Here is a 27,489-nt window from a genome sequence, read left to right as displayed (position 1 = left end):
GATATTTTATATGCCAATGTGCTATATTTTGGGATAGTGTGTCTTGAACCCTATCAGCTATTTTGCTGTTTTTCAAAGACAAAATAAGCATTTTAATTCAATTTCAGAAAAAGATGTCTCATGAATTTAGATTGCAAAATATGATATAAAGAGGTTTATTTTTCTGGAAATTCAAGAAAAAGGAATAACCCTTAATATGTTCAGTGATGATTTTCTAGATCTTTCTCTTGCATCAAAGGCTACACACCTTTTGCCCAAAGCACTGGTTCTAACTGCCAACTCCCCCCTCTTCTCTTCCTTTAGCTGAGACAAGTTGATTTCCCTCTACCTCCCCCACTTTGTGTCAGTGCCAAAGATCCTGGGCTCTGACCAATTAACAGAATTGCCCTTTAGGCCAACAACCCACAGTCAGTGGGGTTGCTGGCCAGCCCTTAGGGCAGACTACAGAACTGGGATTATTTCTACCTTCTCAGGAAGAAGGAGTCCAACACTGATCCTTAGCACAAGTCAAAGCTCAATATGAAGAAAGACTAAGGACTCCCAGGCCCAGGGTAGGCTGCAAGCTGGGGGCAGGTCTCGGGAGGTTTTGCAGCAATTCCACTGTAAGGGAGATAAATATCTTTCTTCCTCTGCCCTTCTAAATTCTCAGCTGGCACCCTGGTGACAAAAGTATACAAATTTATTTATATAAGTTTTAAGTGACACAGGAGCCTTCAAAAGAAATGAAGAACTAGAGAAATGCTAACGTGAAGTGTTTTATGCTAGGTTTGATGAGAAGTACAAAGTCGTGGAAAAATATGACAAGACAATGAGTTTCAGGTAAATATAGTCCGCTGGAGGACAGTCAGCCAGCAAGGCCTGTTTATCCAGATCCCTCACCGTGTGCCTTCCTTTTTGGAGGGAAGAATGCTCCTTTCTTTCTGGTGTAAGGAGGAGGGCACCTTTCACATGAGTGTTTTAGGACCCGCTGCAGGAGGAGGTCAGAAAGTTCTTTCTGTACCTCCCGTTTCTCAAATTCCTTCTGCTGAAAACGCTCAGTATGTGCAGGTGCTTTATCTTGGGGTAGCATGTCCTGAACCCCATCACCATCTTTAGAAACAAGGGGTGAAATTGGACCCTTTTCCACTACAGTGGCTCTATGAGGTACTCTGCTGACACTGAGCCCCAAGAGGATCTGCAAACACAAAGGGTCTGCACAGTTCTGGAGAACTCTGCCCTGGCTGGAGAGCAGAGTGACAGGCAGAGACAGGTCAGTCTTAAAGGGAGAGGATGTTAAAAACTTCAGCTCTTGGGACACCTGTGTGGCTCAGCAGTTGAGCGTCTGCCTTCGGCTCAGGGTGTGATCCTGGGATCTGGGATCGAGTCCCACATCAGGCTCCCTGTGAGGAGCCTGCTTCTCCCTCTGCCTATGTCCCTGCCTCTCTCTCTCTCTCTCTCTGTGTCTCTCATGAATAAATAAATCTTAAACAAAAAACAAAAACTTCAGCTCTCTACATAGCTGCCAATCCTACAGAGCAAAACACAGTAATCAAGTCAACCGTTCCGGACTGGTATAGCTGGGGTGTCTTCAGGTCTTTTACTGAGTCCCTCATCCAGCGTACGATCTCATTGCTGGTGTGATACATGAGAAGGCAAAGAAGTGCAAACTGAGCTCTGTGGATCAGTGCTACCCCAGACACGGGGACTTCACAAGTTCCAAATGATATTCATAATTCCCAGGAGCCACAGGGCTGACAAGTCAAAAAGCAACCCCTGAAAATGCAACCTTTTTAGAGCCACTGTGGCAGGTAGGCATCCTCATGGGAAGAGACCAGCTGTAGCTAGTGATATGGGGAGACGGAGGACCATGTGAGCCTCTGTTCTGATTCCAGAACTGCTCCACTTCTTATTTGGCTGTGGTTCCCAAAGGAACAGCATTTTAGATACAAAGCCACAGAGTAAGGTCGGCACAGAAGTAATGACAGCCAGTGTGTCCCAGCAAGTGTGGCCATCTTGGGTTCTGGCCTGGACAGAAATTGTAAAGGCTGTTTTTTGTCTGCCTTTTTCATTTAATAATTTTTTTTAAAATGATAATATGAAAATTGATCATTGGTATGAGTAAATATTTTTTATTGTGCTGGGTAGTGAGTGTGTCAATGTTTGTTTTATTTTAGTACTATTTATACTTTACTCCTGTGTAGTAAACATGTGCAAGTGTATTCTCATGGTCATTTATTTATTTAATTTTTATTTTATTTATTATTTTTTTTCTCATGGTCTTTTAAATTGTAAGGACTAACCTTATGGATATTAAGATTTGTCATGGAACATATTCCCATGACACTGTGTGGTTCAGTGTCACACTCCTTCAGCCTCTGCTCAGATGTCATCAGAGAAGCCATCTCTAGTCACCTGTCCAGCACCTGGCATTCCCCATCTCCCTCATCCTGTTTTATTTATCCCATAGCACTTCCTACATCCATATTCAGTATATACTTGGTTATTTGTTTATTGACTGCTTCCTCCACTGTAAGCATCAATGGGGTAAGGAATTTGAACTTCTTAAAATGACTGTACATCAATACAGAGCCATGTGTGGCATGTAGTAGGCCATCGGTAAATATCTAATAAATGAATGAATGGGTGAATGATCTGCATAGTCATAAAACCTAACTAGTACTAGAGCTAGTAACAATTCAAAATTTCCCCCTTGTGAGTCACTTACAGCGTTTTGAGCTCATGGCAAACCCTCTTAGGTGTATAGGCGAAATTGGTACTGGCTCTGTTCCCTGCCCTGGTTGGTAGGGGTAGTAAAAGCATTTGTGACATGTTCACCTCAACACAACCCAACATTGTAAGGATTGTTTCTCTTCAATACCAGAAATTGTGGAATTAAAATGAACCCTGGATGTGCTTTGATCTAACTCCCTTATTTTCATCATCATAGGAATGGAGGGCCAGATGGCTTTAACACTTACCAGAGAAGATGAAGGAAATCAGTGAACAAATTGGGGCCCAGCTAAGTGCTAAACTCCATTTTAGAGATGAGGAAACTAAAGCTTATTTAGTGCTTCCTAATTTCTTTCATGTCATGACAGGCATAGATAATTATTGTGCGGTGCCACAGGGGGCTGCTCATCACCAGAGGCGAGTAAACAACCCCAGGCCTTGGCACAGCACACATAGTACCCCATCTGTCTGTCGGGAAATTCTGGCTCACAGAGCTGAAGTAATAGTCCCATGATAGCAAACAAGAGGTGCAGCTGGGATTTGCATTCAGTTAGCTCAGAACCAGAGCTCTTAACCATGGTGCTCCAGTGCCCTAAACCCATATTCAGCATCCAGCAGATTCCTTGCTGCTGAGGGATTTGTGGAGGATAAATTCATCTCTTTGACTTTATGGCCATACACCACTGTTCCTACCTGACAATGATAGGAAGAGAACCCACGCTGACTTTGTGAGGAGCTTTATGCCCACTTTCAGAAAATAATCTCCCTTACCCAGACAAGGCCACCAGACAAGTTAATATTATCCCTCAAGGGCTGGTCAGTCTTAAGTGACACCATCAGGTGGATACACACTGTTCTGGATGGGATTTTTCTGTCCTTCCCTGAGTATGGCTATCTGTGGAGAAGGGAACTCTGAGGTTAAATGAGGTTGTAAGAATGGGGCCCTAATCTGTTAGGATTAATGTCCTTAGAAGAAAAGATATAGGGGATCCCTGGGTGGCGCAGTGGTTTAGCGCCTGCCTTTGGCCCAGGGCGCGATCCTGGAGACCCGGGATCGAATCCCACATCGGGCTGCCGATGCATGGAGCCTGCTTCTCCCTCTGCCTATGTCTCTGCCTCTCTCTCTCTCTCTCTCTCTCTCTGTGTGACTATCATAAATAAAATTTAAAAAAAAAACATTAAAAAAAAAAAAGAAGAAGAAAAGATATAACAGGCACAGGAGTGCAAGAGCATCTGCTCTGGGGTCCCAAACAGAGCAGATATGACTACTTACTGCTGACAAAATCCAAAGACAGAGATGTGAGAGGTAGAGAAACGAGAAAGGAAGTGATTTCAGCAAGGCCAGCCCTGGGAAGACAGCTGACTAAGGTCTCAAAGACTGTCTCCAAAATGCCAAAAATACTTGCAGGGTTATAGAAGGAAAGTGTAGAACAAAGATAGGTGGGTGCACGCAGGTGGGCAGTAAAGGTCAAGTCGATCATTGCTCGGGGCAGCCCTTGTTGCTTGAGGGGATAGTTTCTATTCCTATCAGGGGATGCTTTGCCCTTAGAGGCAAGAGACTAGCCAAGAGACTAGCTGGAAAGAAGAACCTGGGGTGCCTAGATGGCTCAGTCCATTGAGCATTAGACTCCTGATTTTGGCTCAGGTCATGATCCCAGAGTCAAGAAAGGTCCAGATGGGCTCCTGGCTCAGTGTGGTCTGCTTGAGATTCTCTCACTCCCTCTCTCCTACCTAATAAATAAATCTTTTTTAAAGAAAGAAAGGAATCCAACTAAAAAGTTTCAGGTCAAATACAGGCAGCCGAAGTCCTCTTTCAAAGATACCTAGAGAGCTCGCTATCTCTGCCCACATGTATACACACTGAAGAAAAGCCATGTGAAGACATAGCTGAAAGGACGTGGCCATCTATGAGCCAGGAAGAGTCTTCACCAGAAACCAAATCAGCTGAAACCTTGAACTTGGACTTCTAGCCCCCAGAACTGTGAGAGAATATATTTCTGGCATCCACCCAGTCTCTGGTATTTCATTATGGCAGCATGAGCCAATGAATATATATACCCACAATTTAGACTGAAGCTCTATTTGGTAGGACAAACTTTACTTCTTCCTAGAACAATGGAGCTAAAGCTGCCTCAGAATATAAAATGCTTAACTAGATGCTTGCCTCTTCCAAGTCTGCAGCACCTATATTCAGAATTGAAGGTAAATTAGTTCAAAACTGAAACATGGGGGCAACCCTGGTGGCTCAGCGGTTTAGCGCCGCCTTCAGCCCAGGGCGTGGTCCTGGAGACCCGAGATCCAGTCCCACGTCGGGGTCCCTGCATGGAGCCTGCTTCTCCCTCTACCTGTGTCTCTGCCTCTCTCTCTCTATCTCTCTCTTTCTCTGTTTCTCTCATGAATAAATAAATAAAATCTTAAAAAAAAAAAAAACAACTGAAACATGGTAGCTCTTGTTTTCCTTTGGGGTCATCACACTGATGAGAGCTGATATTGATGATGTTTTTAAGACAAAAGGAGTCTCTTTCAAAAGTCATCAGATTCCACTTTCCAAAGCTGAGGTAGCCATTCAGATTCCTGCCTACATTATAAATAGCTACAACAAAACTCCTCCATCACTGGGCCCTGTGAAGAGATTGCAAAATGGAGCAGGCAAGCCATGCTGAGAGAGTCTCTTCTAAATATGGGTCTGGAGACCCTCAAGGAGGAGAGATTTAGGCATATCCCTATGGGAGAAACTATGAACTTTTTGAACTTTGCAGCCAGCCACATGGCCCTCAGCCTGGACTGAACGTACTTCTCACCATGGCAGTTGGATCACCTGCGTTCTTCAGGTCTTCACTTCAAAAAGAGCCAATCCACTTCAACAGCTTCAGTCCCTCATTTGCATATTAACCCAACCAATCCCAGTTAACCTAGTTTCAATCCCTGTTTTGCATAGAGAACCTAAATGAGAGTGGCACTGTGATCTTTCAGCTTAAAACTTTGTCCCCTCTTTGTTTTATTTCCACCTCAATCTGTCTCCAGAATCGCACTTCTAATCACCCAAATATCTAATATCTAATCACCACTGTTTGCTTCAACTTTCCATGAATTCTTTCTTTGTTGAAAGCACCCAAACACAGAAAGTGGGTGTAATGAAGTAGCTAAATGTAAATGAAGTAGCTGGAATGGCAAACGATATGTCCAACATTAGATGAAATGCATATAGTGAAGAATTCTTTACTATGATTAAGAACAAAATTATGAAAAATGCTTAATATTTATATCGTTGAATCCCAATGTAGTTAAAGCAAACCTAAACATCTATAGATACATACAGAAAACCATCTAGAGTATGGACATCAGAATGTTCATGATAATTGCTCATGGATGCATGGATTCTAACTTGTACTTGCTTCATTTTGCTTGTATGGAGCTTCTGCTTTTTCTTTTTCTTTTTTTAAGGATTTATTTATTTGAGAGGGGCAGGGGCAGAGGGAGAGAGAATCTCAAGCAGACCCCTTCCTGGGGCTCCATCCCACATCCCCAAGATCATGACCTGAGCAGAAATTAAGAGTCAGAGGCTTAACCAACTGAGCCACCCAGGTGCCCAGTTTGTTTTTCATAGTGCCCATGGTGTGCCTGTATAATTGTTAAAAGTTAAATAAAAATATATAAATCTACCTACTTAACCCACCTGCCCCCAACCAACAGAAAAAACACTCAGTAGTATGAATATTCTGTTCTGGTAGCATCTTCAGCTTGCTGGCCATGGGCCTCAGGTCATGTAAGTAGCATCCCACCCGCAGTATGTACTCCCTTCTCACTCCCCTGGACCACCCCTCACCAAGTGCCAACTGGGGCAGAAATTTCAGGCATTCTGATAGGACTTTGTTTCTGCTCTAGTCTATTTTGCATTAATGTAGTCAACCACAGTGTAGTTCTCTGGAGGCCATACCCGCCTGGCTGTGGTTAGTTCTGAGCCTCTCAAACGATGCATGAAGCTGGGAAGGTTTGAGAGAAGATTCCTGGAAGTCCTTCAGGGGCCCTGGAGGCAGTGCTTTAGATTTAAGAGGCGGTTGAAAGACAGACATGAGAATATGTCAACTCTGCACTGACTAAATAGGAAACTTCGAGAAAACAGGCTTCCAGTGTAAACACCAGGAGCATCCCACAGGGTGAGCAGGTAAGACTCCCGTACCCCATCCTGGGGGAGGAGGAGCAGCAGCAGGTGGACCCAGAAACAGGTGTGCCACAGAGCTCTCAGACAATTCGGCCTCAGGATGAGCTCTAAGAAGGGTGTTCACCCCAGGTTTGCCAAACCTTGAGAAAATGTTCAAGAAAACAAATAGGAAGGAATAAAGAGGAGAGGGATTTTGGCTGAGAGCGTTACATGATATGCTCTCAAAGACATTTTATAGACTCTGTTGGGGGTGCTCTTATGCAAGCAGTCTCAGCAGTCATGTAGAAGAGAGGAGTTTGGCAGGGCAGTGTGGAAAGAGAATAGCATTTGAAGTCCAAGATTTCTGATTTTTGAATGCAGACTTTTTGATGAAAGGGTCTCCATTCTTCCCACCCAAAGGCTCCCAGATTCTCTTTCTTGAAGTAAATACTTTTTATCAGTTTCTTTCTTATTCCAGAGAGTTCTATGTAAGTAGTGAGAACCTATTATGAGCTTTGCTTTTTTCACTCACTGCCATACCATGGAGATTGTTGGACATCAGTACATCTAGTTTCCCTCCTTAAAGAAGCAGCTATTTTGTATTCCACAATAAGACTTATCAAATTATTTAATTACTTCATTCAGGTTGTTTGCAGTGAATATCCTTGTCTGCACACCTGTACTTGTGTGGTAATGAAAGGGAGTTGCAAGCAAAAGGCATTTGTGTGAGCTCAACTAGTAAGAATGAAAATACTCCCATGAATTTTGGAAAAGACAGATTGTTCTGTGGCCCTGATAATGAAGAGCCATCCGAACTCATTTTAAAACCGATGGATCAACTTTATGAACATGTTTTTACAAGCTGACCAACCACTGTCAGACCCACCTTCTGAGAGCCAGCCAATCAGGGACAAGACTCACTCCAACAGACTCGCCTCTGCATCCAGCTAACCACCAGTCTAACCAGCCAGTCAGAACCAGGCTGTGTAGGTCTACTTACACCCCTGAAAAGCTACCAACCCCTGAAAGTCTATGGTTTCCACAACAAACAACAAAAACGACACATGTAAACTCAGTTTGCTTTGTGCAGAGACAGTGCGCCTGAGCATAATCCCCCTTTATTAATTTTACTGTAATCACCGAGAAATTCAGCTTTGTCTTTTTAATTCTTATTCTGAGTGATGGTCTCATCATCCTTTGTTGCTGGACATACTCTAAAATTACGTTGTACATATGTATCTCTACACATTCATATTTCTTACATGTAGATTATTTTATAACTCTTCAATGTAGGATGTACTTTGAGGTGGATTGAAGGATTTCAGAGTATATTTGTAAATTTTGCTTTGGTTTTGACCTAAAAATCTGGCCTCCTCATAAGTTTTTACTCTGTAGTCCATTTTTAGGAGGGGAATTGCTAAGGTGTGCCTGGGTGGCTCAGTTGGTTAAGCATCAGACTTGATTTTGGCTCAGGTTGTGATCTCAGGGTCTTGAGATGGAGCCCATAGCATGGAGTCCAGGGGCTCTCTGCTCAGTGGGGCCTCTGCCTCTTCCCCAGCTCGTGCATGCTGGCCCTCTTTCTCTCTAAAGTAAATAAATCTTTATCCCCACCTCCCCAAAAAAGGAAGTGAAATTGCTGTGTAATGAGATAGATATTTTGAAATTTGATAGATGGTATCCTCCAGAAATATTTACCAGTGTACATAACCATCATCAATGAGATGAATGCTTTACCAATACAATTTAAAAAATCTTTTGTGATTCTATAAAGCAAAAAAAAAAAAAGGATTTTCTTTAGATTTTTATATTCTAAATATTCCAAATTGAGCTGGAGCATCTGATCTTATAGATAAAAAAACATTTGCATTTCCTTTGTTTTTGGTGAATTGGTGGTTTATAGCTAAATGATGTTAGCAAATTGAAAAATCGAATTATCCTCAGGGCTGATTATTTCTCTCGGTTGTAGTAATATGCATAAAAAACTAGGAAAGTAATACTTCATTTATGTTTATAGTTATTTTACCAATTAAATGTCCTAGTTGACCAATTAATTTCTGATTTTCAGAGAAACTATTTATTATTTGAAGAAAAAACAGATTGTCTTAAGATACAAAGAAGGAAAGCTCTGTGAGCATACTAAGGTTGAGGTAGTTCTTGTCCCCACTTGTATTAAGCCTACACAAGTTAAAGTGGTTTTCTATTTTTAAAGAGCAAGATTGCAGCTATTCTAGAGTACAACCCCTCTTAGCTGATACCTGGGGAAGAAAATTGGCAGGTACCACTGAAGGTCCATGCAAAGTACTGAGCATTGCCCACTTTGAAAGACCTAAGGAGGCGTGGGCTCAGCAAACCTGTGGGCGGCTGGATTCACAAGTGGCCATTTGGGGCTGTTTGTACTGATGGCCAGCATCTGTGTTCCTTCCTTACTTGGGAAGGTATATAAAATAACATTAATAAAATTCATTGTGCAGTTTTAAGTATTACTAAGCACTTTTGTACATATTATTCCTACTGCCAGACCTGATGCTTATTATGCTATGGAACTATTCCTGTTTGGGGAATAGAAATGAAGTTCAAATCAGCACACGTAAATAACAATTAAGCAGATAATCCTGGCCATTACTCCGTGAGGTTAACTTTATTATGACCCCCTTCTTGTAAGGTGGAGACCCTTGAGTCATGGAGAGGTTAAAAAGTGTGAGAGTGAGTTGGAAGGACGCATCTGCTGACTTACTGCCCTGTCCCCGCACCATAATAAACTGAAAATTGTGAACATAAATATCCAGAAATCTTATCCCTTCAGCCTTTTCTTAATCATGACATAACTTCCCCAGGATAATAATTAGTGGTGGAAGTAGGACGGTAGACCCTTACTGCCAAACTACAGGAGATCTGAATTTATTTTGAAAGCTTTCCAAATGAATGCTATGTCTGACAAACAGCACAAGCACTGCAGGTTTAGATCTGATTGCAAAACTGGGGAAAGCTGTGTAAAATGGCCTACTTTGCATTTATGTGTATATAAAAATTATTTTAAGATTTATTTTTATTTACTGCAATGAATTTGTATGTGCTGTCTGCTTGTTCCACTTCTGCCTCAGGAATTCAACTGTTTATTTCTTTCTCCCAGGAACACACATGCTGCAATGTGCCTCAACTAAGAGCTCAATGATAGAGTGTCTCTGTCCTATTATGCAATTCCTATTTTTAACTTGTACAGTAAAACTGTCATGCTAATAATGTCCTCATACCAAAAATTAATTTTGATCCTTGAAAGGTAAAAATTTACGTGCTCTGTGTGTGTCAGTGTTCTTGGCAATCTAATTGAGCAATTTTTCCCCCCAGACCATCATTATAAATTTGACAAATTTGGCAGACCTATAGGAGCTATTGAGCTGCAAATCTACATTGTGCTTGTAAATTCTAAGATTCTTTGCTTATCGCTGATTTAAATTTTCCATTAAGAAAGGAGAACTCAGAAGGAACAGGCATTCATTTGAAGGAATCAGAGATAAAGTAGATTCTTAAACAAACAAGGGGGACCCAAGAGACCTGTGGCTCAGCCATTTTTTTCTGAGTAAGTGATGACCCAACTCTTAAACATGAGCCTTGTCAGTGTTTGCTTTGGTTGCAGCAAAAAACCTCAGAGTCCCCTGCAAATGCTGTGTTAGCTTTGCAGCCAGTTGCCACGTCAGATTCAGACTCTTAATTATTAAGAATGCCTCCCTTCTCTACATTTCTCATTTTGATTGCACCAAATATTTTGTATATACCCATTTTTAAAATTTTTAAAGTTTTTTTTTTTTAAGATTTTTATTTATTTATTCATGAGAGAGAGAGAGAGAGAGAGAGAGAGGCAGAGACACAGGCAGAGGTCTTGAGAAGCAGGCTCCATGCAGGGAGCCCGATGTGGGACTCAATCCTGGGTCTCCAGGATCACGCCTGGGACGGAAGGCGGCGCTAAACCATTGAGCCACCCAAACTGCCCTATACCCATTTTTATTAAGATTTATTTTTATTTATTTATGATAGACATAGAGATAGTGGGGTTTACAATAGTGTGGGCAAGAGATGTCATTAAATCATCACTCACACAAACACCTTACATATACATAAAATTATAATCTGAGTACTCTGAAAGAAGAGAATGAGGCACCCTCAGAGAATGGGGAGCTTGGGAGTGATTTCCCTGGGAGTGTTGTGGCTCTCATATGCATTATTCATTTAATCTTTGCATCAAGTCTTTGGTGTTGGAGTTACTATCCTCACTTTGCAGATGAGGACTTGGAAGCCCAGGAGGAGGTTAAAGTGCTCCCTTGTATCATACTTCCCACACTCGCTGGTGCAGGAATTACACAGGGATGAAAGGGAAGTGCTGATTGGTTGGTTTATGAGCATGGAGTTAGGGCTCTTTAAGATAATCCCACTCTCCTTCATTTGTCCCTTCTGGAAATTTTGTGTCAACATGTCCCCAAAAAGACAAGCAAGCTATTATTACAGCTTTGAAAGGATGTGGAAATAGTTCAAAATGTCTATGGCGAAGCCAACCACTGACAAATACTGTTCACTTGTAATTGGATGCTATAGTTATCCTGCATTATCTATATGCAATTCATCGGCTTCCTAGATTAGCTGCTGCACTTTTTAATCTGCAGCCTGACTCCTTTGGACACAATGCCTCCCAGGGTCAGAACAGAGTTATCCTAAGTATGGTCCACGGCAGAGCAGCAGGTGGCTTTGGCAATCATCTGAGATCTTGGGAGAACTAGAATTATTATGCATGATGAAGTTTGATCAGCATTGCCCTTCAGAATGTGGAGTGGTGCTAATACTTGCCTAGAGGTAAATCTGCAACCATATGATATGTACAAATGAGAATGCATGTAGAACAATGAATAAATATCAGCTTTTCTTGTAAATATACAGATAAAATGATAACTGGTTGGAAACATTCATACGTCCTATTTCCATTCAACTTTCTTCTGTGTATGGAAGAATTGAAAAGAATATGGGTATGTTAACGAAATACATACTTTGCATTTTTTTTTTTTTGGCTATCATCCCTTTTATTCTTTTACAACACTCTCTAATAAATCCTATAATTGAGTGTATTCTGGGTGCCAGTGAGTTGCTAAGAGAATAAGAGATGGGTCAGTAAGCTATCTATGTCTGCCTTGTAATTACTGGTTGAAGATCAAGAAAAGAACCTCGTGAGATATCATGCATAGATCTCTTACAAACACATCACCTCTCTGGGGAGAACTTCAAGCCGGTGATCAGCAGACTAATTTCTTTGTAACTGACTGTTGCAGGGGGTCTGACCCTGGATTTATACATGGATTGGCTGATTAATAAGGATTATATTAGTTTTTTCAAAATGCCCCTCCCACCCTCCAATCCTCTTTTCAATCCAGCTTGTTTTCCCTAATCTATTTTTTATGTTTGCTTTCACCTCCATACAAATGGATCTGGAGTGTAGCTGTTTATTTTGTAGTTTACAAAACATGCCAATGTGCCTCTGGGCATGAGTACAATATAAATCACAAGCCATAAATAAATGACAGAACAACAAAAACAAAAATAAGTACAAGCTGAAACTCAGATGACATATAACTAATCAGTCTTCTTTTATCAGAGGAGAATGGAATCATTCCTATATACATCTCTCATACCTGTGGATAGTCACACTTTTTTTTTTCTCTTTCAATAAAAAAAAGCTGACTTAATGCCAAGATTAGCTGGCTAACAGAAAAAAGCATGTTAGAAATAACTCTTCTAAAATAATCCCAATGGTTGCCTTCAGGTAAGGGAAATAGGGTTTATTTAAGCTTTTGTCTTTTTACTTTTACCTTTTCAAATTTCCTTCCGGGAGTGATAATATTAATGATAGCTACTACAGATTCAGTGCTTACTCTACAGTGTTATTTAATTTTCACAATAAGCTGAGAGGGTCATTGCGGGCTTATTGTAAAAGCTTCTGTAAATTCCCTGCATCTCAGTAATTTGCCTGGGTTGTTCAGGTAATAAGGAATGCAGCTGGGACTGGCCCCAAATCTGCTTCCTCCCAAGCTTCCTAGCATCCTTCCCAGCATGACTGCTCCTTCTTTGCATTCCCAACCCTGCAGGGCTCCCTTTCACTTATAGCTAGTAATCCTAGACACGAGTTTGTTGTTGGTGATGGTGTTTTTAAGTAATCTCTATGCCCAATATGGGCTTGAACTCTCATCCCAAGATCAAGAGTTGCACACTCCACCAACTGTGCCAGGCAGGTGCCCCAGACAGAGTCTTCTAGAGAAAGCGCTGCTTCCTCCCATGGGGTCAGCAGAAGCACAACTGTACCATGAAGCTAAGGAAGGTTAAGCATCAGGGATCTTACCTCATGATCTTCCTGATTGCTGGGAGTTGCCAAAAGTCATACAGTAATCATAAAAAATTATGTTTAATGATCTTTCAGTTGACAATCAGGTCTCCCCCAGTTTCATTAAAAACAAAGAATTGGACATTGCCCGACTTTTAAAAATACTGTAGTCATTTACTTTCTGTATACCTAGAGCAATATTTTAAATTGTCTCTTTGGTGCTCTGGATGTGTTTATACTCCATGGCAATTAGCCATAGTAAAAATAGGATAAGGGAGAGATACACCTTTTCTTAATTTAGTGAGCATTTCCATTTTGCATATTCCTCAGGAAGATCAATTTTAGGAAAAGTTCTTGTGGGAGTAAATCTGGAATTTCATTCCCTTAAAATCCTCCATCCTGGGTCTTCACATACCACGGCTCGAAGCCCACCGGTGTAGAGAGTAATTGTCGGATCGTTCTCTCTCATTCTCTACCTCATTCCTCCTCTCTCAATATAGTTTGTTTTCCAAAGAAGAAGATAAACATTCTTGTTTTTCTTTATAATATTCCCCATCTTTTTTTTTTTAAGATTTATTTCTTTGAGAGAAAGAGAATGTGCAGGGAATGAAGAGGGAAGGGGTGGGAGAGAGAAGCAGATTCCTCACTGTGAACACGGAGCTCAATGTGGAGGCTCGGTCCCAGGACCCTGGGATCATGATCTGAGCCAAAGGCAGGTGCTTAACTGACTGAGCCCCCCAGGTGCCCAGTTCCCCATCTTTCATAATGAAGTTAGTCCTTCTGTATCAGGCAGGACATTTTAGTTCCTCCAGTAACTTGAGTCTTGTAACTATACCTAGTGTGCTCCCCCTACCCTGTCCCTTCTCTCAAACTACCTCATTATACACCTGCAGGAATAGGAAGTATGCCCTTCACCAAGTCATATACACAAACGTTGTGTCTAAGCTTTGAAGTGATATCTTGCATTGTCTGGTGATTACAGAGGTCTTTTTGCCAAGCACCATCAAAAGTGGATTATTGTTGTAAAATAGAGTCAACTCCTGTCATTCGCGGTAGTTATGTTCTATAAAGCTGATGCTAACACTGAATTAGCAAATACAGAACCATTGCTCCTAGGGGAAATACAGTGTAACATTCCTACAAGCCTTGGGTTATACTTTTGTCAGTATATAACCTTGTAGTAGCTGTTTATCTGTTTAAAGACACATTATTTAATATGTATTATTTATTTAACATTGAGTTCACAACCAACAGCAGCGTAACTCATGCCTAAACAAAGATGATCTAAATCATATATTTCTCTGTAAGATACGTCACAGTCATCTTGTGCTTAGGAACAGGAGACAGCACCGTGCTTGGAGACTATTTCAAACAGCAAAATCACCAGCAAATTGCACATAAAATGCAAAAAAATAGGATACTAAATAGACTGCAAAAAAAAAAAAACAAAAAACAAAAACACCACTTGTTTACAGTATAAGAAGTGAAACAAGACAGGAAAGCACTTTGTTCAATCTCAGCTGGGAATGTGTTCATCAGGTGACTCAAACTTTTCACCACCCAGCACATGTCTGCAAATCATTATAAAGACATTGCTAATGTTGATTTGAGGATTACAAATAATCTTAGTGAATAGGTGAATTCACAAATATGGGAAACTCAAATCAGAGTCAAACTCCCAACTGTTTAATGGGCTAGATCATGTGCAGATGATTATATTCTGTTTTAATTACTTATGAGTGACATCAGGAGCTTTGTGAGGTGTAGACATTTATTTCTAAATTATTGGGCTGAGGGGCATATTTTTCTGTGGAACACTATAATAGGTAGTGTGGCTGCCATATTGCTGAGGATAATATATTTTGAGATCAGGGGAGTGGAATGGGAGGCCCTCTGATCTGAGTTTCTTTGAAGCAACATCTGGACCTGGAGGTGGGATCTTCTAAGAGGTGCAAGGAAGAGCTGATTAGGGGTTGAAGAACCTAGTCTAAGCTTTAAACTGTTGAATTGCAGCCCATGAACAGATTTGGCTGCTCCCTGTGGAAGGCGGGAGATAGACGAAGGGGCATATGTTCACCCAGAGATCCTGTGACCTCTAGGTATGCACCTAGTTCTGGACTTCTGTTCTCTCTCTCAGTTCAGCACTTGTCTACTAGTGACCCTTTGAGTGCTGAGCTTGCTGTCACAGGCCCCTGCAGAAGAGGCTGCCCAGAGATCTTTTTCCAAGTGTTATTTGGGGAAACGAAAAGGGTGGAAATAATCTCTCAAAGCTTTGGACAGATTATACTCATGAAAAACATCAGCACTTAGATGCTGCCCTGACAACAGAGTCAATCAGGAGGTGGAAATGGGGGGAAGGGGCTCAGGGATATGGTGTCCCGGGGGTCCTCCCCTCACTTCTGAGAGGACTTATTCTTTCTAGAAGATACACAAGAGGACAAATCTGGATCATGGCTTTGGCTTCCCCAGTTTGATCCTCTGACCTCCATTTCATCTCTACAAATAGCTGGCAAAGCACAGCCTTCCCCCCAGCACGTGTGGAGCCTGCCACCCAGGGACTGGAACTCAGCAGGTAGGTCTGCCCAGCTCGTCTCTGTTAATGCTCCATTGCAGGCTGGAGCTCCTCTATCTTCTCAGTAACTCTTCTGAATTGGTTTAAAGAAATGGTGCCGTTGAAAAGAAATTTGGGATGAACTAAAGAAAGAAAATAGAGTGCAGTGGTGGTTCAAATAGATGGTATGAGTGAATCTGCCTTATATTCAATACAGAAATAAGAAAAATTGATTCATGGAGCTTTCTGCCAGTGCTTGTACCAGGGTAAATACTGCTCAAGGATAGACACAACTACTTGAAGGCAGAACATTTGAGGGAGGGGAAGCCTAAGGAATTCTTAACCACCTTCAAGAAGGTGGAGGATGAGAGGGAAGAAAGTAGGAACGTTATGTATTTCTGTGCTTAGAATTCTGGGGTCTTGAGCTGTATCCATTTGGAACACTAAAAAATTAGTTTACTAGCTTCTAACTGAAAAGTGGTGGTAAGGCCTGTTCGAGACTGTTGTGTCTGAACTGTTGTGGAGGACTTCTGCTATTTCTCAGCCCTGACTCTGGGTGAGTTAGTTACCCTCTGTGTCTGTTTCCTCATCAGTAAAAATAAGGGTAATAACAGTATCTCTTTCACAAGGTGGTGGCTAGGAGTAAGTGAATTAGTGTACACGATATGCCTAGGACAGCGGCAGGTGTGGAGTGAGCACTGTGAGACGCCATGGTTAGTACCTGCTTTGTCCTCCCAGCTACCTCCTTCCTTTAGTTATCTGCTAATCCCTCATTCAGATGATGCAAATTTGGTCAGGCTACCAATCTCCCTGGTCCAAGTCACAGCTGGGTGGGCCCATCACAGCAAACTAGTCATTTTCAAACGACCCAAGCTGATTGGAAGTGAGAGTTGAAGAGGCCTTGTCTTTGCTGAAACATCGTAAATTGGTGGCTGCTTCCAGTGTATGACTAAGACCTTTCGGTAACATAGAGGCGAGACTGTATGGTAACCTTAACTGAGTCCCTAAATCTAGTCATGACCAAAGCTTAGACTTCCCAGCTTTGTAGTGAATCATAGTATTTTGATTTTTTGCTGTCAGCTGAACTTGAGTTTCTTTCCCTTGCATTAATGTGGAGGAAAGACTGCCATTATGGTTTTTGTTACTTTCTTTTATGTAACAGAACTCCAGGTTTCTTGAGGGTATGGTGGGAATTCTACTAAGGTCAAGATACTGTCTTTGGAGGTTTTTCTTTTTCTTTTTTTTTTTCCTTTTTTAAAGCAATCTCTACACCCAAGGTGGGGCTCAAACTCACAGCCTGGGAATCAGGAGTTGCATGCTCTACCAACTAAGCCAGGCACCCCTGGAGATGCTCTATGAGTCATTTTCATCTACTATTCACTTTTAATATAAATCAGACATCCCCCCCCCTTCCAGATATACTTTCCAATTAGCAGCTGCCAACATATGAAGCTGAACAAGCTTTCATATGAAGGCTGAACAAGCTTTTTTGACATAAGGATACAGAGGTCCAGGAGCTGCTCTGGAGGGTCCTCTGTAGCAGTAAAGTACTTAGTGCCATCAAGGCAGTGATTGACAAGGGGAAAGAAATAGGGAAGGCAGGAGAGTACTTGAGGCTGGAAGCTGGACAGGCAGAAGGATGTAGTGAGGGCTGGGGTGGGGCTGCGTGCAGGTGTTCTGTGGTCCTCACACTAGGAACTTTTTCCACAGCTCCAACTCGTTAAAGGACATCTGATTCCTGGAGGTTCCAGGGCACTAATCAAAGCCATGATGCAGTAGGAAGTGAGAATAAGATAAGAAAGAAGAGCATGGCACTTAGTTGATAGAGACAAGAGACAGGGAAGGAGGGGGCGAGAAATCCTCTGGAGGGGATAAGGTGAGGAGCCAAAGAGGCCACACCAGGAACTAGGACAGCAGTGGAAGGTAGGGTAGGGGTTGGGGATGGGGAGCTGGAGGAAACAGGGCTTCCATAAAGCCTGGCTGGGTTTAACCGTCCAGGTGGGAAATTCTGAAGTTACAGACCCGGGGGGGTCTAGGGAAGCTCATTCTGACAAAGCTGGCCTGCTTTCTTAAGGTCTGCCTTCATGGAATCCCGGTGGATTTACACTCCTTGCTTCCTTCCTGCACTTCATTCTGCCAGAGGGTCACAGACCACAGACACCCTGAGGTTGGTTCAGAGAAGGAAGAAACATTCCCTTTATGGCACTTGAGGCTAGGTCTGTGGGGAGCTCTTGTCAAAGGACAGGCTGCTTCCTTTCCTTATTCCCCTGCGGCAGGAGACCACCTTCTCTCTGTACGGGACTAACGTGACGTGGCTCCGCAGCGTTCGCAGCCCCTGTCCTTTCACACTGGAGCCAACTGGCTAGGTTGGGTAGCTGCTGGGGTCAGGCGTCCACTTGGGGGGCCCCGGCCCTCCTGGCTCCCGGCTAGGGAGATGCTTCAGCATCCAGCAGCGAGCAAGTGTGCAGTTCCAAGTGATGGGAGATGGCTGTGGTCCCTTGAGGCCAGGCAGTTGCCAGGGTCGCAGGGCTGCCCAGCACCTCGCTGCTGCCGCTGCCGCTGCCAGGACCCTGTCGGGGAGGGTGAGGAAGCGCCCAGCACTTGAGCAGCGGCTCCCCCGTGGCCGCGAGCACCCCAGAACCACCTGGACGGGGCGAGGGCGCACCCCGCACAGAGCGCATTTCCAAACCAACGCCCACGCCGCAGAGCGGTCCCAGTGAACAGCAGGTGTCACCCTTCTGCTTCCAAACCCCCGGTGCCTCCAGGTGCCTCCCGCGCTCCCCAAACTTGCGCGTTGGAACCGCGGCGGGCGGGGCGGCCGCGCGCACCTGCGAGGTGCCGGCGGGCGGGGGTCGCGGGGGTCACGCGGTTCCCGCTCCCCGCGGCGGGGTGGGAGGGGCGCGGGGCGCGGGGCGGCAGGTGCGGGCCGGAGCCGGCGGGGCCGAGGTGAGGAGGGCGGCGGGCGCTTCCAAGTCCCTCCCCTTGCCCGCAGCGCGGAGGCGGCGCCGCGAGGGCCCGGGGCAGAGGCGCTCCACCATGGCCCGGGGCCCCGCGCGCCTGCAGTTCCGCGTGCAACTGCGCTTCGTGACCGAGGAGCAGCTCTTCGGGCCCGGGCCGCTGTCGCCCCCGACCCCGCAGTCCCTGCGGCTGGACGTGCACCCGGCGGGGGAGGAGGCGGACGCGACGGTGACTGACGGTGAAGTACCGAGTCCCGCGGGGAAGTTGGGGCCCCGGGGCGCGGGCGGGGCGCGGCCGCGTGCCCGGGAGGAGGGCGGCGAGCGCGGGGGCTCGCGGGCGCGGGGGGCGCCGCGGGGGGAGCGGGCGGCCTCCCTGCTGCCTCCCCAGCAGGCCCACGTTCCGGCTTCATTGCGCTCGGCCAGCCTGGGAGGCGCGCACAGCCGGCCCGAGAACTTGTCTTGGCCACAACTTCGAGGTGTCCGCGGGGTCCGGAGAAGACAGGGCGCGTTGTCCTCCCGGGCTCCCACTCCCGAGCAGAACAGGACAGGGGGCCCTGTGACCTTACCTCGGGCCTGCTGGGCTCCGGTTCCCTCCCCGGCCCCCGCCTCCGCCCCCGCCCCCCTTCGCACCTGCAGCTCCCTGCGCACCGGGTTCTGACGCGTGGGAAGGGCCGGGAGGGGTGTGCACCAGTCCCAGCGGCCTCCAGGCCAATGCGATGCCCACTAGGCTTTACTCTTTGGTTCAAAAAGGGATCTTTTACAATGACGTGCAAGCCCTGGGTTCCCGAGGCTGTGGGTGTGTTGAGGGGATGCTTCTAATCCTTAGAGGATCTTGGACTTTTTTGAGGATCCAAGGAGACCTATAGAACCCAGCCCCAGCAAAGGTGCATCTTGGAGCACCAAACTTTGCATGTAAATCAGAGGGGATAACAGCTCGTCCCGTCCCGCAGCTCATGTTAAATGCCCCATTCTAGTATGTGGAGCGAAGAGAGGCCCAGACAGCTGTAAGCCTCCAAAGACTCCTGGGGTTTCTTTCTTCCAAGCCTAACTTCTAAGATTCAGAGTAGAGTTTAAAGTGCTTCGTGTTGTGATGCCGACCCGGTGGGAATTTCAAATAACTCACAAGTACTGAGCTGCTTCTTTGTGATAAGAATACAGGTTCCCTGCTGTATCAACAAGGCCTTAGACTCAGGCACACAGTAGGTACTCAATAAATGCTTGCTGTAGAATGAAAGAAAACCTTTGGATGTGTCTTATCCCTTTCCTCTGGGCTGGGATGGGGAAGGCTGGGTCTTTAAAAAAGAAATATTAAATAAATATTTGACCAGTGTCTTAGCTAGAGTCTTGGCAAAGTATCAAAAGCCTTACTCAGCAACTCCTAGATTTCTCTTTTGGTTGCAAGAAGAAAAAAGTAGTAGCTTTCACTATTTCTCCTGGGAATTTTAAAACTTAAGGTGCCAGAAATGAGTTCAGTTTGTCAATGATGGTCATTTTATTTGATCTATAGCCATACACATGGAGAAACAAAGGCACAGATTTGAGATTTATACTTTACTCGGTGTCCTATGATTGTCTTCCCCACGAATATGTGTTAAGAGAGGAAATACCTGAGGTTCAAGGTGATGGAAATTGTAGACTTTACAAGTTACTGAATGCCTGGCCTCTATGAACATAATTATCTTACAGAGAAGAATAAGAGGAATTCACTCAATGCAGTAAATAGAGTCTAGAGGTGACCTCCGTGGTATGGATTAGACCAGACTAATGGAAATGGAAGGAATAATTACAGCTGAAGCGGGCAGTCATTGTCACCAATTTTGACAATTCCTTGGGAAAGAATGGCTAACAAGAAAGCAGAGAACTCACTCTCTTAACAGCTTAAATCCTAAAATGCAGTTGTTAAAGCTTGCTATGGAGAGTTTTTGGAGAGAAACTATTCTGGAGGATTTCTTTCTTTCTTTCTTTCTTTCTTTCTTTCTTTCTTTCTTTCTTTCTTTCTTTCTTCCTTCCTTTCTTTTCTTTCTTTCTTTCTTTCTTTCTTTCTTTCTTTCTTTCTTTCTTTTTCTTTCTTCCTTCCTTTCTTTTCTTTCTTTCTTTCTTTCTTTCTTTCTTTCTTTCTTTCTTTCTTTCATCTTTCTTTCTTTCTTTCTTTCTTCTTTCTTTCTTTCTTTCTTTCTTTCTTTTTTTGTATCTCATTTTACTGTATGAACAACTAGACCACTGTGGATGATGGCCAGGCAAGGCAGAGCAAGTTTAAAAACAGATTGTCATGAACTCTTAAAAGAAAGATTTTTGGTGTATTCAAATATCATACCTTTAGTAGCAGAATTTTGAATGGCTAGGATTTGTCCTGGGATGAAGTCTTTTGGATGGATCCAGAGTCTTCAAGAATGGGTCTATGCAATGTACCTTTAGAAAATGATAGTTTCTTAGCTCATATATGGAACTAGTTATTAAACACATAAGATCTGAAGTAAGTGGGCCTGGATTCAAGTCCTGATGCTTCCTTTTGCTAGCTATGCTGCATTTAGCAAACTGTTCACCCTGTGGAAACTTCAGTTTCTTTGTAAAATAAGGAAGGCAGTACACATGTTCTGCCATTAAATGAAATAATGCATACACTATGCTTGGTATAATGCCTGGCGTATATTTATTTTTTATTTTTATTGTTTTTTAAAGATTTTATTTATTCATTCATGAGAGACACACAGAGAGAGAGGGGGGCAGAGACACAGGCAGAGGGAGAAGCAGGCCCCATGCAGGGAGCCCGACGTGGGATCGATCCCGGGTCTCCAGGATCGCGCCCTGGGCTGAAGGCGGTGCTAAACCGCTGAGCCACCCGGGCTGCCCAACCTGGCATATATTTAGAGCTCAATAATTGTTCTACTATTATTAGTAATGTTATATTTATATTCTGTCCCCAAAACAATGGTTTTCTCAGGCTGTTCTGAGGGATAGCTGTGCTGTATTTCTGTGAAGATGTTCCAAAGGAAACTTAATTAACTATGGTAGATCATAACTGGGAAAAACAGAACAATCTTTTAGATTCCCAATCTCAATAGCTTGTCATGTAAAAAATGGAACAGAACAAGAGAAAGCAGTTTATTCTAATTTCACGCCTTCCAAAACTGACAATGATTTTATGAAGGAAATGCACCAGGGGATCCAGCACTCTGGTTTATAAACTCTGAGAAGACAATCGTTCATTCCCTTTTTTTTTTCTTAAATATTTTTTTGAGTCCCTGTGCTATCCTGAGCCTGCCTGAGAGCATGCCTGATTCATCCTTTTATCCCCAGAGCCTTCCACAATACCTGGTACACACAAGACATCCATAAATGTTTCTTGAGTGCATCCATGATTTGAATCAAGACTTTTAAAAATGTGGTAAAAATATAATTTGAAATCTGAACACCAAGTACAGAATCTGAATTGCCCCCAAATGATTAAGACACTGACTTGACTTACAGTCTAGAGGGATGTTTTAAAGTGTAGTATAGTCATAGAAAATTTGAGGTATATGAAGGTCAACAGATCAGGAGATGATTGCCACTGGAAAGTTAGCTACTCATAGTTCCCATGGTATGGGGCACATGGAGAAGCAGTAGGCGGGCCAGGGGGCAGGTGGAGTAGGGAGAGATGTGGGTAGAGCCTTCATTGTGGTTTCTGTGGGAAGGAATGGGAGGGATGTGGCGAGCAGGTTTAGGTTGACAGGTTTGGATAACTTTAGTGGGCACTGTATGGGGGCTGTCCTGAGTTGTCCGGCACCTGGCCCTGGGTTGATTATGGCAGATGGATAGCAGCTGGAGTATGAGGGCCCACTAATGGGGGTACTGGGGGTGTGGGCTCTGGATTGGTTGGCTTGTATTTGAAAAGTGTGCTTGCAGGTGAATTGTTTCCTATCTCTAGGAATTGGCTAAGGGAGGATGAGCAGTCTCCCAAGGGTCAGCAAGACCCCAAATGTCAAAGCATCAGAATACAAAAATAAAAGAGACAATTAATGCAAGGGAGAATCAGAAGAGAAAGGAATTGGTAAGGATAGTATATCGGGTGGGGGTAGCTCTCTGCTGGGCTTAGAGAGGCGGCTGCAGGTAGGAAGGGCCTGTGGATAAGGCCTTGGGTTCCGGTGATTGACAGGGTCAGGGGTGGGGGGGTGGGAATACCATCCTCATTCATCAAGTATGTGCAAGAATTGGAAAATGAAGAGAAAGCAGACAAAAAGCGGGAGATAGGAGATGGGTCTGCTCCTTCTTCACCCCTTCCTCCAAGGTCAGTGCCGTGATGGGGAGCTGGATGAGAAAGGAATCTGAGAACTGAGACTGTATCACACAAAGTTACTAGTAGGCTGGATCTCCAAGAGGGAGGAGAAAACCTTTCTTCCCTTGCTCAGTTCAGAGCTGTCTTTTAACTAATCTAGAAAAGTTAGGAAAATATGTAAATAAGCCACGTAGATAATCAAGTATAAAAAATGCAGTGATTTTTGTCTCTGAGGTATTTTAAAAGGATGCTAGGTCTTTCTTCCCTCGCGGTTGCTCATCTCATTAGAGGTGGAAAAAGAGCAAAGGAAAAGTCTGAGATAAATATCCTTTGTGCCACACGGGAGTATTAATGTCCCTTCGTTAAATTCTGTGACAATAGAGTCAGTAAGTTGAAGCCTCTGACCAGAATCCTGAAATCAGTCACCTACAAATGATAGAGGCATTCATTACTTCTCATTCAACAAATACATTGATTGAACACATGTTCCGTGCTAATCCATGGGTGAGTGACACGTGAGTTGGATAAAGGCCCCACTCATATGAAGCAAATATTCTAATTAGTGGAAGACGAGAGCCAATGACATAGCAAGACAATTTCAGGGTGAGAGAAATGTTTTGAAGAAAATGAACCTAATGGAAGAAAAAAATAGAGACAAAGAAAGGAAGCGAGGCCAATGCAGATAGTGGTCAGGGAAGGACTATCCGAGGAAGTAATATCTGATGTGAGGCAGGAAGGATGGAAGCCAGCCAAGCAAAGGACTGGAGGAGGAAACCACGGGCAGAAGGAACAGCAGGTGGAAAGGCCCTGACGCTAGAAAGACTTGGTCTGTTTGACGTGGCCAGTGGAGCTGATGCTTATTGAGAGAGATGGAGAGTAATGTCAATTCAAATTACTGTTCCAGTTATTCTTAGAGTATCTTTAACTAACAAGCTATCTTTAAACTCAGTGACTTAAAAATAGCTATGTTATAATGCTTCTAGATTCTGTGGGCAGGGCTTGGCTGGGTGATTCTTTTGCTCCTTGTGGGATTGGCAGAGGCTACTCATGGGGACTCAGCTGGTGGCCAGACTGTCCTGGGAGATGCAGGAAGGCTTCATATGCCTGGGCTGGTATCTGGGCTGGTGTGATGGGGGTCAACTTGGGTGGGTCAACTTGGGGGGCTGTGCACAGGTATTTGGTCATACATTATCTGGATATTTGTGTTAAGCGCTCTTTGGATTAAGACTAAGATTTAAATTGGTGACTTTGAGTAAAACAGATTGCTACCCCCCCCCCATCCAATCAGTTGGAGTCCTGAACAGAACAAAGACTGATCTTCCCTGAGCAAGAAAGGGCTCTGTCAGAAGGTGGCCATTGGACTTGAACAGCAACATTGGCTCTTCCCTGGATACTCATTCTGCCTGCCTACCCTATAGATTTTAGATTTGCCAGGTATATGTACACACACACACATACACACACCCTATGGATACTGTTTCTCTGGAGGACCCTGACTAATAAAATGCAGATGACTCCAAGATTAGGACAGTCAATGGGGAGCCTACCTGTGGCCTCTCCACATGGCTTGGCTTCTGCCCACATGGCTTCTTCACACCATGGGCTTCTTCCCTGGCGACTCATGGTAACAAGAGTGAGTTTCCCAGGAGACAAAGCAGATGCCACATTACTTTGTGTGATGCATACATGGAAATCAGTCGACATCACCTGTGCTGTTAATCAAAAGAGTTGTAAGGCTGCCTGGGTTCAAGGAGAGAGCATGTAGACTCCACTTCTTTATGGGAGGAATGTCAAAGAATTTGGAGACAGTGTTTTAGAACTGCCAGTTAGACCAACTAGATAGGTGGGATGTAATACACATGCACTAATGGGGTTTTGGAAGATCCATGAAAACAGCCCTCTTGGGCAGCCCCGGTGGCGCAGCGGTTTAGCACCGCCTGCAGCCCGGGGTGTGATCCTGGAGACCCGGGAGCGAGTCCCATGTCAGGCTCCCTTCATGGAGCCTGCTTGTCCCTCTGCCTATGTCTCTGCCTCTCTCTTTGAATAAATAAATAAAAGAAACCCAGCCCTCTTCATCACAATTATTGAAAAAGCTGGTCAAAGAGCACCGGTTTTGGTGTGTACCACAGTGGAGACTTCCTAATTCTCTCCTGGACTGAACTTGCTCCTCCTCACTCCCCCCTGCAAAAACAAGCACAAAACCCCTCAGGCTGGGGTGTCTGGGTGGCTCAGTCAGTTAAGCTTAGGTCATGATCCGGGAGTCCCAGGATCCAACAGGCTCCCTGCTCTGCCCCTCATCTCACCCATGTGCTCACTCTCCCACCTCCCCCCATCTCAAATAAACAAATAAGGGACACCTGGGTGGCTCAGTGGTTGAGCATCTGCCTCAGAGCGTGATCCTGAGGCCTGGGGTCAAGCCCTGCATCGGGCTTCTTGTGGGGCGCCTGCTTCTCCCTCTATGTCTCTGCCTTTCTTTCTATATCTCTCATGAATAAATAAATAAAATCTTAAAATAAATAAACAAAATCTTAACCGCCCCCCCCTCAGGCCTACCACTTGGTGGGCAGCCCCCAAAACACCATCTCTGCTGGGAAAGAGTCAGGAAGCAGGTGAGGAGGGGGCTGGGGTGGGCAGGCTCTTGTCCTTCTACCAAAGGCATCAGAGAACCCCTGAGAGGAGACGGGGTGCAGAGGGGCTAGCATTGTCGCTGGGGCACAGTATTTCTTAGTGGGGCACAGGTAGCATGAGTGCTGGAGAAATTCTTTATCGTGAGAGGCCTTGTGGAGTGGTTAGCACCCCTGGGCTCTTGGCAGTAAATGCCAGCAACCCCTCCCTTGGACCTGGGTTTCTGTGACAGTGAAGAAAACCCTTTATTCCTGCTGCAGGACTCCCTTCAGCGGAGACAGGGAGGGGGTGTTGGGAGGTTGGGGGGGTGGACAGGAATGCAGAGTCACAAACTCAGAACACTCCGGCACTCACTGCCTGCCGGCCGCCTGAGGCCCAGCAGGCCCCTCTCCCAAACCAGTGCCCACTCCTGCCTTCACAGTCAGATCCGACCTCGCTACGTTTAATCCCGGCACCTATTAGACATTATGGTTGTGCCGAAGGTCATTAAAGAAATCCTGCCAAGCAGTTTCTTTTTTTTTCTTGTTATTTTACCGAGAGCTGCACTTGCCTGATTCCGAGATAGCTTTCCAAGACAGATATATAATGCCACTGAGTGGAAACTGCCGGCTAGACCTGGTTTTGTGTTCCAGCGTTATGGGATGCACATCAGCGATGAGAAAGCATCCCTGTCCTCTGTCAGGCGACAGTGGTACCTCGAATGGATGACAAAGATGAAACCATACAAAGCCTTTGTGTGTTTAAGGACACTGAGGTGAAAGGAAAAGACTCATTTTCCAGGCTGAAGAAAGACCCTTTAAAATCCCCTTCTCTCCCCATGTACTGAGTTGGGGTCTGTATGGAGTACTGGTGCATAAACCAGTTCAAAGACAGGCAATCCATTGATAAATACTTAGAGTCAGTGCCACGGGGAAGAGAAAACGGGCATGAGGATCTTGGGAGTACACAGAAAGCAGAGATGTCCCTTTATTGGATAAGTTACTACTTGAAACAAAGAGGTTATCGAGGTAAGAAATATAAATATATCACTGACGTCGTATTTGTGATATGACCACTTTGTGATGTGACCGGCCACAGGATATTGGAAATAAACAGTGGCTTTGAGAGATGAGGCTTATAAAAATGTAGAAGATTAGGACCATCCTGATGATGAAAATCTCTCTTTACCTCCCCTTCCCTCTCCTCCGGTCATGGATGGTGACCACTCTTACCCTGGGAGGTTTGAAGCAACAGCGTGGAGTGAGCACATTCTGTCCTTAGCATCCTCCTTTTGTGGTAGGCGCTAGACACATTATGTCTAGCCTCACTGCAGGCTGGAGGGTAAGTGACATAGACCTTATTTTATTGGCTCATTCTGTCCCAGGTATATCTTCCTCAAAACCTGACTGTCCCCCTTTCTGTGATGCTGTCTTGTGCTTAATTACCCAGTCTTTAGCCTGTGGTAATGTTGGACTTCCAGCCACAAACCTAAGTCAGATTAGCCCACATGGTGAGAACACCCTTGGCTTGTGGTTTGGCAGGAGCTAGATCTATCAGTAAGCTTAGAAACCCCAGTGAGAGTAGAGTGACCGATGGTTCGCCTTTTGGTGTATTTCAGGCAGAATTAAGGTTTTCTAACTCTGGGCCAGTCATCTAAATAAAATTCCATGGCCTCCTTTTATTAATGGATTCTTATAATTTTAAACCAGTTTTATAATTAGGGTGGTGAGGTACTTGGATTAACCAGATTAGATTTTCCCATGTATTAGCTTCATGACCTTGGGTTTACTGCCCTGCCTGAATCTTTCTTAGTTTTCTCTTCTAGAAGCTGAGATACTTTTTATGTCACAAAGGTATGGAAAAAAATAAACAGAATAATGAAATGTGAAAAAATCGCAAAATGATTTCTATTAA

General features: G+C 44.3%; 1 protein-coding gene and 1 pseudogene across 2 annotated transcripts in view; one reads left to right on the top strand and one right to left on the bottom strand.

The window, feature by feature from the left end:
* Window positions 1-1,490: 1,490 nt before the first annotated feature.
* LOC144290380 (succinate dehydrogenase cytochrome b560 subunit, mitochondrial pseudogene) lies at window positions 1,491-1,918 on the bottom strand (annotated as a pseudogene).
* Window positions 1,919-18,772: 16,854 nt separating this feature from the next.
* LOC144320058 (histone-arginine methyltransferase CARM1-like) overlaps window positions 18,773-27,489 on the top strand; it is a 248,903-nt gene continuing 240,186 nt past the window's right edge. For both annotated transcript variants that reach the window (XM_077908451.1, XM_077908452.1), the window contains exon 1: window positions 18,773-18,955. In XM_077908451.1, coding sequence (XP_077764577.1) covers window positions 18,796-18,955 — 160 coding nt within the window. In that variant the 5' untranslated portion in view covers window positions 18,773-18,795. The remainder of the gene's footprint in view (window positions 18,956-27,489) is intronic.

The sequence above is a fragment of the Canis aureus genome, chromosome 1, assembly GCF_053574225.1.
Source record: "Canis aureus isolate CA01 chromosome 1, VMU_Caureus_v.1.0, whole genome shotgun sequence".
In the NCBI taxonomy this organism is placed as follows: domain Eukaryota; kingdom Metazoa; phylum Chordata; class Mammalia; order Carnivora; family Canidae; genus Canis; species Canis aureus.
This window is presented reverse-complemented; position numbering and strand designations above follow the sequence as displayed.